The sequence below is a fragment of the Periplaneta americana genome, chromosome 11, assembly GCF_040183065.1.
Source record: "Periplaneta americana isolate PAMFEO1 chromosome 11, P.americana_PAMFEO1_priV1, whole genome shotgun sequence".
Classification (NCBI taxonomy): domain Eukaryota; kingdom Metazoa; phylum Arthropoda; class Insecta; order Blattodea; family Blattidae; genus Periplaneta; species Periplaneta americana.
In genome coordinates this window covers 26,147,547-26,163,060 of record NC_091127.1, presented here as the reverse complement: position 1 = coordinate 26,163,060, position 15,514 = coordinate 26,147,547, and the positions used below count along the sequence as shown (strand labels likewise).

Sequence of the window (15,514 nt, the reverse complement as noted above, 5' to 3'; positions counted from 1 at the left end):
TTCAAATACTTGGAGTATACTATAAGCAGTAACATGGGCTGTTGCCAAGAAGTCGAAGGGAAAATAGCAATGGCAAAGGAAATTTTTAATAGAAAGGGACCTCTGGAGAAAGAACTAACGAAGATACTAGTGAAGTACTTGTGTGGAGTGTAGCATTGTATGGGGCAGAAACATGGACAATACGACGAAGTGAAAAGAAGCGAATAGAAGCATTTGAAATGTGGATATGGAGAAGAATGGAGTGTGTGAAATGGACAGAGTAAGAAACGAAGCTGTGTTGGAAAGAGTGGAAGAAGAAAGAATGATTCTGAAACTGATCAGAAAGAGGAAAAGGATTTGGATGGGTCATTGGTTGAGAATAAACTGCCTACTGAAGGATCCACTGGAAGGAATGGTGAACGGGAGAAGAGTTCGTGGCAGTAGAAGATATCAGATGATACTCGTAGACGACATTAAGATATATGGATCATATGCGGAGACAAAGAGGAAGACAGAAAATAGGAAAGATTGGAGAATTAGGTAAAAATGGCAATGTATGAATAACGGAAAGATGGTGGAATATTGGCAAGAGAAACGGGAGTACCCTGCTAGAACTTGCTCCAACACTGTGTTTGTCCATGACACGTGGAGTTGGGGATTTGCTGTAGCCATTTGGCTAATTGTGTAACATCTAGGAAGATGTAGGACTCATTCAATTTCGTCGAGACATGTAATCAATCACCACTACCGTTATTAGTACAGTCACCACTATCGAGAGATTTCAAGTTTCAAATAAGGTTTTTTTTCTAATAAAGTGTATTTGAATGTATTATTTGGTTGAATTTAAGAACCCCTATTGTGGGAATATTAAAATTTGAGGAAACTTCAAATCTGGAAAATGTAGCATATATGTAGGTCTACATTAATTTTCTTTTTCTTTTTCAGGATACTCAGGGACGTCACATCATATCTTAGATAATCAGGAATTTAACAGAATTCTCAGGGTAAGTTGTCTTTGCAATGTTATTCCTGAGGCCTAGCCTACTGTTCAATATAACTCGCAATCAGTTCTAAAGAACGTTCCTCAGCAGTTTTGAGGTCACAGCCTTCCATTTCTTATTTTTTGAAATGGTATTTGAACAGTTTTTATAATTATGTTTTTCTCAGGGAGGGAAGAATTTGTTCAGATAAATTTAGGTTAGTCCAAATAGCATACAGTAAAAAGACTCGTGAGCGAACGAGGAATTCATTTTCTGGAGGTTTAGAACTTAAATCATCTTTCTCCAAGGAATCTAAGTACAGAGGCCAATATCACAGTCTAGTATATACAGTCACGAAGCTCAATACGTAGTAAATATGCATCCATAGTTAGTTGCTAACCACTAGGATCGCTACTATCGCCTCATTACAGACAATGCGAAATAGTACTGGCATAGTTTATTGTTCCTAGCACCCTCACAACTCAAGGAGCATATACTAGACTGTGGTAATTCTCTACGTGTTTCCTCTCTATAAGAGCTAATGATACAAGATTTTAGAAATTCATTGTGAATGTATACGGAAGAAAAGTTCTGTGTGTTCCACCTTGTGTTGGGGACGATATTTCCAACGTTTCGGAACCAGATTCTATCCATGGTAACCTGAAGGATCTCGATGCATAACGGACCCAACAGAGCAGTTGATCCTTCAGATCCAATACTATATTATTACCCTAATTATGGAATTTGTAAGAATTGTAGTTAGAAATGTTAGAGGTATTAAGTTCCAAAACACCTGTGGAAAACTCAAAACTTCTTTCATGTTCGAGTCCTTTGTACTACTTAATGTAACTGAAATATTTTGATAATTTTATTATGTGTTTGTTGCTCAGTATAAACGCAGCACGGACACGATCCGAGGTCCGTACAATGCCAATAAACAGTCGCGCTACGTGGAGTTGGTGCTTGTGGTAGATAACAAGGAGTACAAAGAGCTGGGAGAGAGCCGCGAGAAGGTGAACCTTCACTGCAAAGAGATCGCCAACATTATCAATGCTGTAAGTACCATATTGTTCATTTTTCATTCGAGAATTGAGCAATTATTACAGTATGTCATTCTTATTGTGTAAGTAGAATCTAATCTTGTATGCATGATGGCCTCATTCATTCATAGTGTCCTGCTCAAGGGCAGGTCTTTCACCGCAAACCCAGCTTTCTCCAATGTTTCCTATTCTCTGCTTTTCTCTTAGTCTCCGCATATGCTCGATACAGTGAATTTATGTACCATTGCCTGATAGCTGCTGGCCGATTTTTGGGAAGTAAAATTTATATCATAACTCACTGTAAGGTAAACTGACTGTTAAACTGTGGTTTGCAATCTTTCATAAATTTAACCACATCTAAAAATATCAAATCACAGAAACCTGCAGAAAAGTATATTCTATTATCCATGTGCTAAAAAGGATAAATGTTCATCTTCCCTCTTGCTTAAAAAAGTCCCTTGTGCAGACACTTGTATTTCCCTATTTTGACTATGCTGGCATTATACTGATTGACCTCTCCAGCGACAACAAAACGAAACTTCAACGTGCTCATAATTTGTGTGTACGTTTTGTAAGCAATGTTCGTAAATATGATCATATCACCCCATCCCTGGAAGCAATAGGTTGGCTTAAACTAGATAAGAAAAGAAATTTACATTCACTCCTCTTTCTCTTCGAAATCTTGAACTCTTCTATTCCTTCGTACCTGTCGTCTCGCTTCACTTACCGTACCTTTCTTCCCACCACAATCTGAACACACGCTCTCGTCATGAAACAATACTAACAATACCATCCCATCGCACCTCCTCATACTCATCCTCTTTCACAATAGCCCTTCCAAGACTCTGGAATTCGCTGCCTGCTAGCATCAGGGACTGTCGAAATAAAATTGAATTCAAACGCAAACTTACTAGGCACTTGGTCAGTAATTGATTTCTTGTAAATAGTTTCCTTAATCTATCACAAAATATTTCAATATCCAGTAATTTCATCAGTATAAAAGTTTGTTATTCTAGGTTTGAGTTGCAATTCAGTAAATATAAAATATTCTTTGTTTCTCTATGATAAATTATCTAGCTTTAATTAGTGAGGTAATCTTTTCGTACTTTGATTTTTATTGTAATTGTAATTGTAAATTTAATACTAATTGTAATTTTATTTGTAATTGTAACTGTAAATTTAATACTAATTGTAATTTTATTGTTCATATTATAGTTGGAATCTCCTGGTAGAGGGGCAGAGAAGGCCTGACGGCCTTATCTCTACCAGGTTAAATAAATAAATACTACTACTAATACTACTATAATGCGCTCAGTCTTGGGACTTTCCTAAAAGTCGGCGTTACGAAGATTACAGTAATTTCTTGTACAGAATGTAAACGATATAAAATGCCAGAATTATATAGACAGGACATATCAGTCTACTAAAAAAATGCCCAGTGAAATTTAATAATTAATTCCTTATAATTTTATTTTTAATTTGTAGAATTTCAAGTTTTTAAGATTGATAGTAATAAACCATGGTGCTACAGCCCATGAAGGACCTAGACCGACCAGGTGGCTACTGGCCTCACGCCCATATGCCGAAGCAGAGGTAGACGATCATCCAACCAGAATGGAGGTATCGTGTGGTTAGCACGATGTTATAGCTGGCATTCGCAACTCGATTTCGCTACCTATCATAGCTCCCCTGTCTAATATTATTTGTTTACATTTCGACTGGATGTGATTTTCATTGTCGATGACCTTGCGCCCAACACATACCAACACGCAAGAAAGACACAACAGAGTAACAAACGATTGCTTCATCGCTTCAGCGTATATATCGGGCAAAGTAGATAGTGACTGTCTATTCTCAGTTTCAAAAACGTTAGACTCACGAAACATATTTTTTCTGGAAATACCTTGACAGTTACAAAAAACATTATTTGACTTTTTTCGGTTATTTATGCTCTACCAACAGTATTTTTTTGACAGTATATCATTTACATCCTGTATATATTTTACTTGTTTTGCAGCAGTTCATTTTCTTATCGCTTTGTAGAAAATTGTACTATTTATAATTTATTTTCCTGAGCTATTATTTAGAATTGGCATATAAATGAAATTTTTAACTATTTACCGAAATAAGGAAATAAACTTCCGTTTACTAGGTTATACATAATCATGGATGCAAAAAACAGGTAGAGTATTTTCATGAAAGTTCGAAAATTAATATTTTGTAGGCTTAGCATCACATCATTTTCCTTTTGTTTTATTTTAGTAGGTTATTTTACGACGCTTTATCAACATCTTAGGTTATTTAGCGTCTGAATGAGATGAAGGTGATAATGCCGGTGAAATGAGTCCGGGGTCCAACACCGAAAGTTACCCGGCATTTGCTCATATTGGGTTGAGGGAAAACCCCGGAAAAAACCTCAACCAGGTAACTTGCCCCGACCGGGAATCGAACTCGGGCCACCTGGTTTCGCGGCTAGACGCGCTAACCGTTACTCCACAGGTGTGGACTCGTCGTTGTTCCTGCAATAACTCCTATGTGACATATTGATCGATTTTCATATTTTTGCTCTATTAAATAACTTAAATAGTGATACAGCAAATAATAAAATCCCCTATATGTAATTATATTTCTTTCTTTCGAAAATGTAAGAATTCAGATCTCTATGCACTACTGCCATAGAAGAATAAATGTGTTTTTTCTTCCTACTGATAAATTTCATATTTTGCACATAGGAGTTATTGCAGGAACAACGACGATATGAAAAGTAAATATCTGGTGTTTTTTTACCTATCCAATCAACATGAAATGAGTTAAGACTCGCCACAGGTTCGATGTGTTGCATGTAATTAACAATTACAAGTTCTTATACCAGAAAGCTCAGAGCTCAAGTTATATTGTGCGCAGTATATTCTTTATGTTCTGAATACACGTAAAATGCCAGTTTGCACTGTATGTGTGGAAAAATCTTGCTAAAATTTATACATATACGTCAGATTTTCTTTGTATCGTGTAATTCAGATATTTTTTAATTAACATTTCGGCCCCTTTTCCATTACACATGCTTCACTAAAGTACTCTGAAATAATTTTTTGTTTCACTGTAGACATGTTCACTTGACTTGTCGCTAACAATAACTGAAAGATACTGTTCACTTACCATGACCAGACCAGATTAAACACGGAACATTTTCTCGCCTATCCTAGATAACAAAGGCAACATGTAGTTTGTTGTAATAAGTATAAATGAGGTAATATGTAAAATAAATACGTATATGTTATTTGTTTCAGTTATACGTGCCACTGAACATTTTCATCACACTGGTTGGTGTCGTTGTGTGGACAGAGTATGATGAGATCACACTTTCGTCAAATGGCGACACAACACTCACCAACTTTCTCCATTATCGCCGTGAACGACTGGTCAAAGAGCATCCAAATGATAATGCCCAACTTTTGACGTAAGTAACTCTTCTAGTTTTCTGTTACCGGTACCTGCTTTTATATTGTAATGATTTGAATGTCAGTCTGTGAAATTAGACTAGTCAGCTTAATTTTCGTTTCACGAAATATTCACCACTTTACACTTTTCATGTAGTATGTACGGACTTCCAGTTGTATCATATTGTTGACTGTGCGAGGATGCGGATTTTGAATTCATGGTATATTGCAGACGAGTGCAGTTTGATGGAGGAGTTGTTGGTAAAGCACTGAAGGGCCCCATCTGCACATTTGAGTTCTCTGGAGGTGTGAGTATGGATCACAGCAACGTGGTGGGACTGGTAGCTACTACGGTGGCGCACGAGATGGGACACAACTTCGGCATGGAACATGATACCAATGATTGCGAGTGTCCAAGTGACCGCTGCATCATGGCGCCTTCTTCCAGGTGAATTGATGCTACCACAACCACTATCACCACTATTATTACTACAACCATTACTCCTATAATAATAATAATAATAATAATAATAATAATAATAATAATAATAATAATAATAATAATAAAATGTATTATCATCCTTATGAGTTTGTATTATTATTATTATTATTATTATTATTATTATTATTATTATTATTATTATTATTACTACTATTGCAAGTTCTATTAGTTCTCATAGGTACTCGAGGGACAATACCAGCTTATTTCGAAGAATTTCGATGGCAATTTGCTCTGCCAACATTTCTGAGTGATGACATTGTGTTAACAGTGTTAAAAAATGCTGTTAAATCCTAATTAATCACATGATGCCACATTAATAGCAATTGTAATTTTTCATGCCCTTTTCTTTGTTCTTTTTTTTTTAATTTAATTATCTACGTGTACATATGTATATTTATTTTTTGAAGGTATACTGAGTACGTAAGGGCTACCCTCACTTGGGAGCAGTGTGTAATTAATTAATTAATTAATTAATTATGACCAATATCATCATAATCAAAATGAATTGGCTACATCAATGGATAAGAAGTGATACCTCGTATCTGTAAATTTGCAGGTGAATCAGAAAACTGTTTTAAAAATTAGTTTTGCTCAAAATAGACAAAACTTTTGTATGTTTTTCTGCTTTGCAAGATCTTCTAATATACTCGAGGAAAAATATTAGTTAACTTTCCAATTAATAATAATAATAATAATAATAATAATAATAATAATAATAATAATAATAATAATAATGTGGTTAAAGTAAATTACCATTTCTGCAGATACACGGTATCACTTCTTAGTCATCAATATGATCTCTTTGGGCATTGTTTTGATCCTTTGTTTGTGCACCATAACCATCAATACCATGTTTTAAGTTCTTTTCTCTTAATTTGTCAGTGATTTCTAATAATTAACATTAATCAATATTTTATATTGTAAATTTGGTAATGTCCATGCAAAAAATGGCACAGGCAGTTGTTTCACACAAACATTACCTACTAAGTATACATTATTCGTACATTACATACTATTCCCCTGAGTTAAAAATAAATTTAAATCAAACATAAAAAATAATTTTAGAACAATAGTTGAAATAGAAGGTGGAACTTGTTCGAAAATATAAAACTAATTCCCGACTTTTTAAATAAGGAAGACCTCTTCATAAAACTTAGAACTTGCTAAAGTAAATGTTTTGGTTACTAGGCTATCATGAATTAAAAAAAAAAAAATCCTGTTGGAATGCTGCATGAGGCATGGAGCAAATCAAATAACCTGGACAGTAGGAATCAATCAGTAAGGCAATCATATTCCATAATAAACACTTCGGTATGACTTTATTGCAGCGTGCTGTATATGAAAACATGGAACCATTTTATAACAAGATCAAGATAACTTTTTGTCTTTAGAAGAATTCATTTATAAAATGCTAAGAAATTTAGTGTAAGTGGTTATATGAGGAATAAAATGACTTTGTGAGGAGGTTTTATGGTATTGTAAAATGACTGTTCTGTTCAATTTTCAGCTCAATGAGTCCGACTCAGTGGAGTTCGTGTAGTTTAGAGTACTTGGCTTTGGCCTTCGAGCACGGGATGGACTACTGTCTACGCAATAAGCCACAGAGGTACGCCACACAAGTAAATTCTCATACTTCATTACATGTAGATCTCGTATTATATCTTTGCCTCTGTGCAACGTCACAGTTTGCGGTAGGAGGGAAGAGAGATAACGGAAATTTGCAATGCTTTTTAATGCTCTGATGCCCACGACCAAGATAAGCCAATTGAAATTTACTGGTCACTCACCGGCAGAGATGTAATGAAAGAACTGTACAAGGAGTCAAACCCTACCCATCACTTCCACTCAGTCTGTTGACAGGACAGAAGCATCGATGTCACCAAGCAGTTTCTTGCATCTGATAGGCTGCTGCAGGTTTTCCAGTCATGAAAATTGTACCATAGCCTAACTTACAGCAGGATCTCTAAGTGACAAGACCCGTTTTTATTACATGTTTTCATTGTGTAGAAATGTTCCCTACAGCACTGCGTAGTTTTGTGTCATTATGGTGCATATTGTCTTTTAATTCATCTAGTGTATGAGGATTTAATAATAAAAAAGTGGTTTTTGGCATCCTATCATTCCTTTGTGTAGTTTTATCCTAAACTGCTGGATAGATTTCGTCATGTCTAATAGATATAAATAAGCTAATCTGGAAATAAATACATAAACTATATAGGCTAATTTTTACTCCAGTAACAACATGATTTTATTTGAAATCCCAAAACTCGCTCAGTTCATTTGGTTGCTTTTATGATTTATTCATGTATATGATTATGTTTGAGCCCTCTATCATTATATTTTAAGCTGTTTTCTTCCTTATCTAGAGGCTGATTATTATGAATGTCACTTGAAAACTCGCTCAGTCCATAGACTGGTGGATTAAAAAAGAAACTAGTGCAGTCCTTTTATAAAAATGGACTTAACGCGTCTTTAGATCACACTCATCTATTTTCTTTCAGATTTATTTTAGTATATAGGGGGTATAGTGTCAAATGAAACAGTATAGACCTAAACTATATTTATTTCAGATTAATAATTTGAATGGTTGGCCAGAACAAGGTTGTAACCTACATTTTTTGGTATGTTGAGTTAAGCATGAAATGAGGTTGTTTGTGAAGCCTTCTACATGTTGCTTTATTACCCTAATGTGTACATTTCAATAAGTAATGCTAATAGAGTAAGTGCTTCCTGAGCCACTAATCTTAATTTACCAAAAAAAAAAAAAAAAAAAAAAAAAACATTCGATGGTTACAACCTTGTTCTGGCCAACCATTCAGTTACTGGTATATGTTGATTTACTCGTAGCACCGTAGTACACAAAGTTGTTCAAGCCTCCAGGTTCCCACATCAATGACTTTATAATTGAGGATTGAGGCAGGAATTGGAATTATATCAGCTGTAGAGAATGATAACTTTCGTTCGTTCGTTTGTTTTTTAAGGTCATGTGAGTAGGGATTATTGAAGAATCTAGAGAATTATGGATATGGGAAAAGGGAATCTGTAAGGGTGTGATATGGATAATTCGACAATCTTTATTAATACAGTGATTATTTTAATTGTTGCAGAATATATGTAATCAGACATTATATACACTTTTTATGTAGGAGATAACACTTATTTTTCATTATGACCTGCAGACATAAGCACACACAACGCACTAAAGAAGACGGTACTGAACTGTGTCCATAATTATAATGAAGTGCTTTATGTGCAGCCTGTTTGACAGTCCAGTGTGCGGGAATTTATTTGTGGAGTCGGGCGAACAATGCGACTGTGGCATGAAGGGTCACTGCGACAACCCCTGCTGTAATGCCTCCACCTGCATGCTGTATCCCAATGCGTCATGTGCCACTGGAGAGTGCTGCGACCTCAAGGTGAGTCTCAATGTATGATACACTGTCTTTATACAATTGTTTCTTCAGTACTTTCGGTCGTATTTTATTTATTCTCCCATGAAGGAAGTACTTGAAAAAATTAGAATTTTTAGCCGAAAATAATGATAATATATTCTGAAGTCCCTGGACAATAATAATAATAATAATAATAATAATAATAATAATAATAATAATAATAATAATAGCTTCATAAGATTATTATTATTATTCTTATTATCATTATCGTCATCATAATCATCATCATTATTACTTACAAAGTTTTAGGGAACCCAGAGGTTCATTGCCGCTCTCACATAAGCCCGCCCTCGGTCCCTATCCTGAGCAAGATTAATCCACTCCCTAACATCATAACTAGAACTAGGATTCGTATGTAGTAAAAGCTAATATTTTTAGTCGGTACTGGTATAGTTTATAAACATGCAAGCCATGCCCCCCACTCCTTATACATGCCATTTTTGTCATTCAGTACTTCCATTAGTTAGTGCTAAGGGCCTTTAATCCTCTTAACCATCACTTACAGAACAGCGGGGTGGGGGTGAGGGTTAAAAGCTGTGACTTTTCTGCATTTCGAGTTTTGTCAACTAGGATTAGAACCTTCTTAACCTGCATCACATGAACTCAACTATACTCGGCATAATTCTTAACTCTTACTACATATAAATCCTAGCTCTAATCATAACTCAACTCCCACAAATCCATTTTAATATTATCCTCCCATCTACGTCTCGGCCTCCCCAAAAGCCTGTTTACCTCAGGTCTCCCAATTAACACTCTGTACGCATTTCTGGATCACCCATACTTGCTACATGTCTTACCCATCTCAAACATCTGGATTTTATGTTCCTAATTATGTTAGGTGAAGAATACAATGCGTGCATTCTCCTGTAGCTTATCCCTTTTAGCCCCAAATAATTTTCTCAGCACCTTATTCTCGAACTCCCTTAACCTCTGTTCCTCTCTTAAAGTAAGAGTCCAAGTTTCACAACCAAACATACAACCAGTAATATAATTGTTTTATAAATTCTAACTTTCAGTTTCTTGAAAGCAGTTATTATTATTATTATTATTATTATTATTACTCGTATTATTTATTTATTTATTTATATATATATATATATATTTATTTATTTATTTATTTATTTATTTACTTATTTATTTTGCGTTGTTTTTTTCTGTTCCTCAGAATTTTTTCATCTAGCATTTAGAGCTTGAAGAGTCATTTGTTATTACCTCATTCTAGGTTATTTTATATGTTCAAGTCGGTATTAACAATAAAATTGTACAAGTCTCAAGTAAACCTCTTTATCTGATTCGGTGATAATTTCTTTCGCATCAAGATCTACATTTTTTAAGTAGAGCACTTCTTTAGGTTTTTCTTAATATAAGCACTATTGCTCTTTGACTTTCACAGACTCAGGTTTTGTATACTGTATATTTATATTTAGTTGTGAGGGGAACGCACTTTGATGACTCTGTGTGTGAAAGAGTGAGAAGGGAGGCGAGGGGGAACTTTGTTGAGGGTCACTGTTATTACGAATATTTACTAGATATTAATGTTAATTACTGTGTGTTCCCTTCGTGTTACAACAGACATGTAGGCCTAAGACAGCAGGGACCATGTGTCGCTCTGCGGACCATGAGTGCGATCTGCCTGAATACTGCACGGGACAGTCGGAATACTGTCCTGATGACGTGTTTAAGATCGACGGAGAGACCTGCGACAGGGGCAAGGTGAGTTCCATCTATTAATGTTGCTACTGCACCTGTGTCATGTGTCTTATTGTGATAGTTTCCATACAATTTACAGTTTTTTTTAAACATATGACTTAATTACGGTACGCATTTTTAATACATTCAGGTCTCTGGATGTGGATTTGGAAACAAGCTTAACGAGAGCAAACTTTACTTCTTTGATTTCATTTGATTTCAGGCTTTCTGCTACCAGGGCTCATGTCGCACTCACACTGACCAATGTCGACTGTTATGGGGTCCATCGGGGAAGAGTTCTGATCTACAGTGCTATCAGATGAACACAAAGGGCACACGACATGGCAACTGTGGCTACAACCGCCTTAACCAGTCCTACATGAAATGCAATGACGAGTGAGAAGTTTTCAAGCATTACTATAAGAAAACAAAATATTTCGATTTGATTACTGTTGGTTATATATTTTGACATTTCATTCTGAAGGCAGTGAACAAGCAAAAATTTGTCTTGCAATATGCACGATGTTTCGGAAGTTATTGAGTAGATTTTTCTGATAACGAAGATGAATCTAATTTTGCATAACATTTTGCATCCAGGTAATAAATAACATGGTGTTCATTACTGGGGCTTGATACACTGTAACGGTGTTGCAAAGTTTTCGTGTTTGTTTTGTACCATATTTTCATTCCAAGGATGGGAATGAACTCACTATCCCTATCATGTATACAGATTTAACATCTAATTCTACTGGGTGTTCATTTCAAAGTGTGTCATGACGTCACTGTTGTGAGTCAGCGATTTGAAGCGAGTTTCAGCTTTTATGTCAGAGAAGTTGCCTATTAATCAAGGCGTCCAATCTGAACTTGAGAACGTGTATGGTATAACTTGAACGTCGTAGCAACAGATGGCGGTCTGTACGGTCTGTGTGCTAGCATAACCTCTTTCGAACTGTGTTTTGCGCGAGCAAGTCGTACGCAGGGTATTTGTTATCATCGGTTGCGTATGGCAACATTCCACAACACAAATCAAATGCTCCGTGTCTATATTAACCGTCCAAGGTAATGTCAACAAATACGTAAGTAATCGTCTTAACCCTGTCGCCATATCCCGACAGTAAGGAAAAAATTCACCTCAGTACGTGTTTCCAAACAGTTCACATTCCTGCCACTACTGGTGTAACCGTACGTATCGGTAAGTACTCTTCAGAATGAACGCCATATTTGCCAGGCAACTTCTCTGGCACGTAGGTAATACGCTTCTGCGGAAGTGTAGGAAGATTGAATTCTCTAGGCTCATCGGCTAGCCACTTTGAACTGCACACACAGTATTTTTTGTTATTCCATAGATCTTACATCAGTCAGTGTAGCTTTGACTGACTAACTTGAGGTGCAGCTTTTCTTTGTGAATTGTTAGGAATGATGCTTTTGTTTCTTAGAATAAGAATCTATTGCGTGTTTTAATTTAAATTAGAGAATTCGTTTTTTATCTATTTTGGAATGGCATTCAGTATGATGAACTTGGTTGAATGACGAAGGTAGATGCAATCTTTAAAACGTCATGCTTTTCTGATATAATGCGTAATAGCAATGAGTTCTGACAAACTTATCTCTGTTGTTTCCTGCCTTCAGAAATATTTACTGCGGCATGCTTCATTGCAAGCACTTGAACGAGCGACTGGAGTTCGGCATGGAGTCAGTGGCCATTCTGTCACATTCCTTCATCAACTCGGGGGGCAGTATCATCCCCTGCAGAACTGCCATTATCGACTTGGGCTTGAACCAAGTGGATCCAGGCCTGGCACCTGATGGCGCCAAGTGTGGGGAGGGAAAGGTATGAACAGTGTTGAATTCGGACCTTTTCTTCCAGGGTGTTAGAGGAGGTGGCGACAGCAAAAGAAACAATAATTCAGATCTTACTTCACAACAACACAGGCAGTCTATGTAAATGGGAACTTAAAGAAATGTGGTTAATTAAAGAGACAGAGCTTTCATTTAATGGATACTACTAAATGTTAGTATCTATACATATAATTTAAACTGGTAATGGAAATTACGGGAAAACAACTGAAAGGATTTTAATAAATGACCCCTCATTTTGAAGCTTGGAACCCAAAGTTTTTCAGAAAAATAGTAGTTTTCAGTGAAATGTCAATTTTCCTACATAATTTTCCTATTTTCCAAAATCCATTTTTCCTCAGTTTGAGAACTATTGCATTTCAGAAAAAAACAAAACACACACTACAATAATAAACAATACGCTATTACACGAAGGCCATGACCTGCAGGATTGCCGACATATTTAGAGCTCAAATTCAATTGGTTATTAAAAATTTTAAGACTCACTAAAAATAATTCACAGGTCTAATTCTGCGCTTTGTAATTTTCTGAGTACAGGTGTGTATTAGATATTAAAATCTACAAAACTTGAGGTGGTTTGATGACATTATTATCATTAGAAATTAAATATTATTATAGTTAATGCCATGATGCGACTATTTTTCATTAATAATTATACATATTAATGCTATGTTGATGATATGAAAGTGAAATGTTTTGGGGTTATATAAGTAGATGTAGAGAATATCTTAAATTAGATCTTCATTTCTATAATTTACTGAGTGGCGGCTATACAGTATATATAACTACAAAACTTTCGTAAGATAATAATATTGTTATTAAAATTCAAATATTTTTATAGTTATTAATCAAGTGGGGTTGGGTCTTTTTCATATAGGCCTACTTAATGGCGGTGTGGTGTAGATATTTATATGCGTCATTCTCTTCAGTATTGGCTCGAGAGAGTGCAAAAATTACGGTTCCTAAGGAAAAAGTTCTACAATTCAAACTCTACATGCAGCAGCTATATCAAGATGCTATGTCTATTGTTCGAAAGCATAGTAAACCAGACATTTTTTTTTTAACTTTTGCCTATAATCCATAATGACCTGAAATAGCTATTGCTTTACTCCCACATGACAAACCCACTGATTGTCCTGACATTGTTACTTGCGTTTTCGCGTTGAGACACAAAAACTGAAGGTGGATAGGTTCAAGAAAAAGTATTTGGCATAAAATAATCATTCAGTGGGAGTATGTTTCATTATTATGGAAGCAAATAACTTTCAAAATGTCTGGTATTCTTCGTTGAAAATAAATCTGAAAAATTTTTATTTGAACGTCTGATGAACTTAGTTTGCAGCATTTGCTGCATAAGCCACTAGTAGATATTAACTTAAAAATGTTAATATTGTTATGTAAAACATGATGTAAAATTGTCCCTAAAGCCGGCGTTAAATATTCTTTTTACGTAAACCATAAAATTTTCTAGGCCCACAAGTAGTAATTACTTACTAAGTTAGACGAATGTCTTCCAATAGCTTTTCTAAAGTTTTTTATCCCACTTGTGTTTTGAAGATCTTCAAGGTCATTGTTTAAATGCATTTCACGGAGTTTACAAAATGCATCATCCCGAGTATGATCAAAATGCAGCCAATCATATGTAGTATCTTATCGTTTTTTATATTTGATTTCGCTTCCAACCATTGTATTCATTACTCACCACTAACAGTATTAAATGAAGGTAACATACTGTCCAACTGAGTGGTTATGTTGCATCTCAGTTCCCCCACCCGTTTCTCCTGGCCTCTCTGTAAAGGCTAGTGACTGAGCTGTTATGATTTTTTCTGAAAATATTTGCTGTATGGAATTAGATGTCTACGTAATATTATAGAAATGTTTAAAATAATTTAAAGAAAAGCGTCCCTTTAAGTAAGTGACTGTCATTTGATTTCACCCCATTTTGACGACCTTTCGATATAACCACTCAGTTGGACAGTATATGGAATTACTTATTCACAGATTTCACTTTCTCTTGAAGTGAATTGAGAATTTTCTTCATTAAATGTAATGGATGCACTTTCCATTGACTCCTCAATACGTCTTTTCTTTTTAAGAAAGTACCGTAAAGTGGGGTGACTTTGAACGCTGAGGTGACTTTGAACAGTAATTTAGCGCCTTTCTAAATTAAATGCTGTACCCAAAAGCGAAAAAACTGTTTAAGTTGTCAATAAATTAGTTCAGTTTTTTCGCAATTGGGTATAGCATTTAATTTAGAAAGGCGCTAAATTACTGTTCAAAGTCACCTCGGCGTTCAAAGTCACCCCACTTTACGGTAAACAATGTGTGTTATTTTGCCATCATACAGGGAAATATTTATATTTACTGCATATGCTATAACTATTTTAGTAAACAAAATTATTATATTTACTAAATAAAACTAACACTGAAAACTACGCCAATAAAAACACAGCACATCTGACTTCTAAACTGTAACAAATATGACTGAAAATTCAGATGGTTTAAGTTTCAGCTAATCAAGATCAGCCACCAAAATACCAACCTTAAGGAAATCACTACGTGAAAATCTACATCA

At 35.3% G+C, this 15,514-nt stretch overlaps 1 protein-coding gene across 1 annotated transcript in view; it reads left to right on the top strand.

The window, feature by feature from the left end:
* The window catches only part of Meltrin (meltrin), a 573,117-nt gene that overhangs the window by 516,748 nt on the left and 40,855 nt on the right, over positions 1 to 15,514 (top strand). The window contains exons 7-15 of the mRNA XM_069839168.1: positions 925 to 983; positions 1,850 to 2,014; positions 5,287 to 5,456; positions 5,669 to 5,884; positions 7,446 to 7,544; positions 9,195 to 9,354; positions 10,966 to 11,106; positions 11,306 to 11,478; positions 12,712 to 12,913. Coding sequence (XP_069695269.1) covers positions 925 to 983; positions 1,850 to 2,014; positions 5,287 to 5,456; positions 5,669 to 5,884; positions 7,446 to 7,544; positions 9,195 to 9,354; positions 10,966 to 11,106; positions 11,306 to 11,478; positions 12,712 to 12,913 — 1,385 coding nt within the window. The remainder of the gene's footprint in view (positions 1 to 924; positions 984 to 1,849; positions 2,015 to 5,286; positions 5,457 to 5,668; positions 5,885 to 7,445; positions 7,545 to 9,194; positions 9,355 to 10,965; positions 11,107 to 11,305; positions 11,479 to 12,711; positions 12,914 to 15,514) is intronic.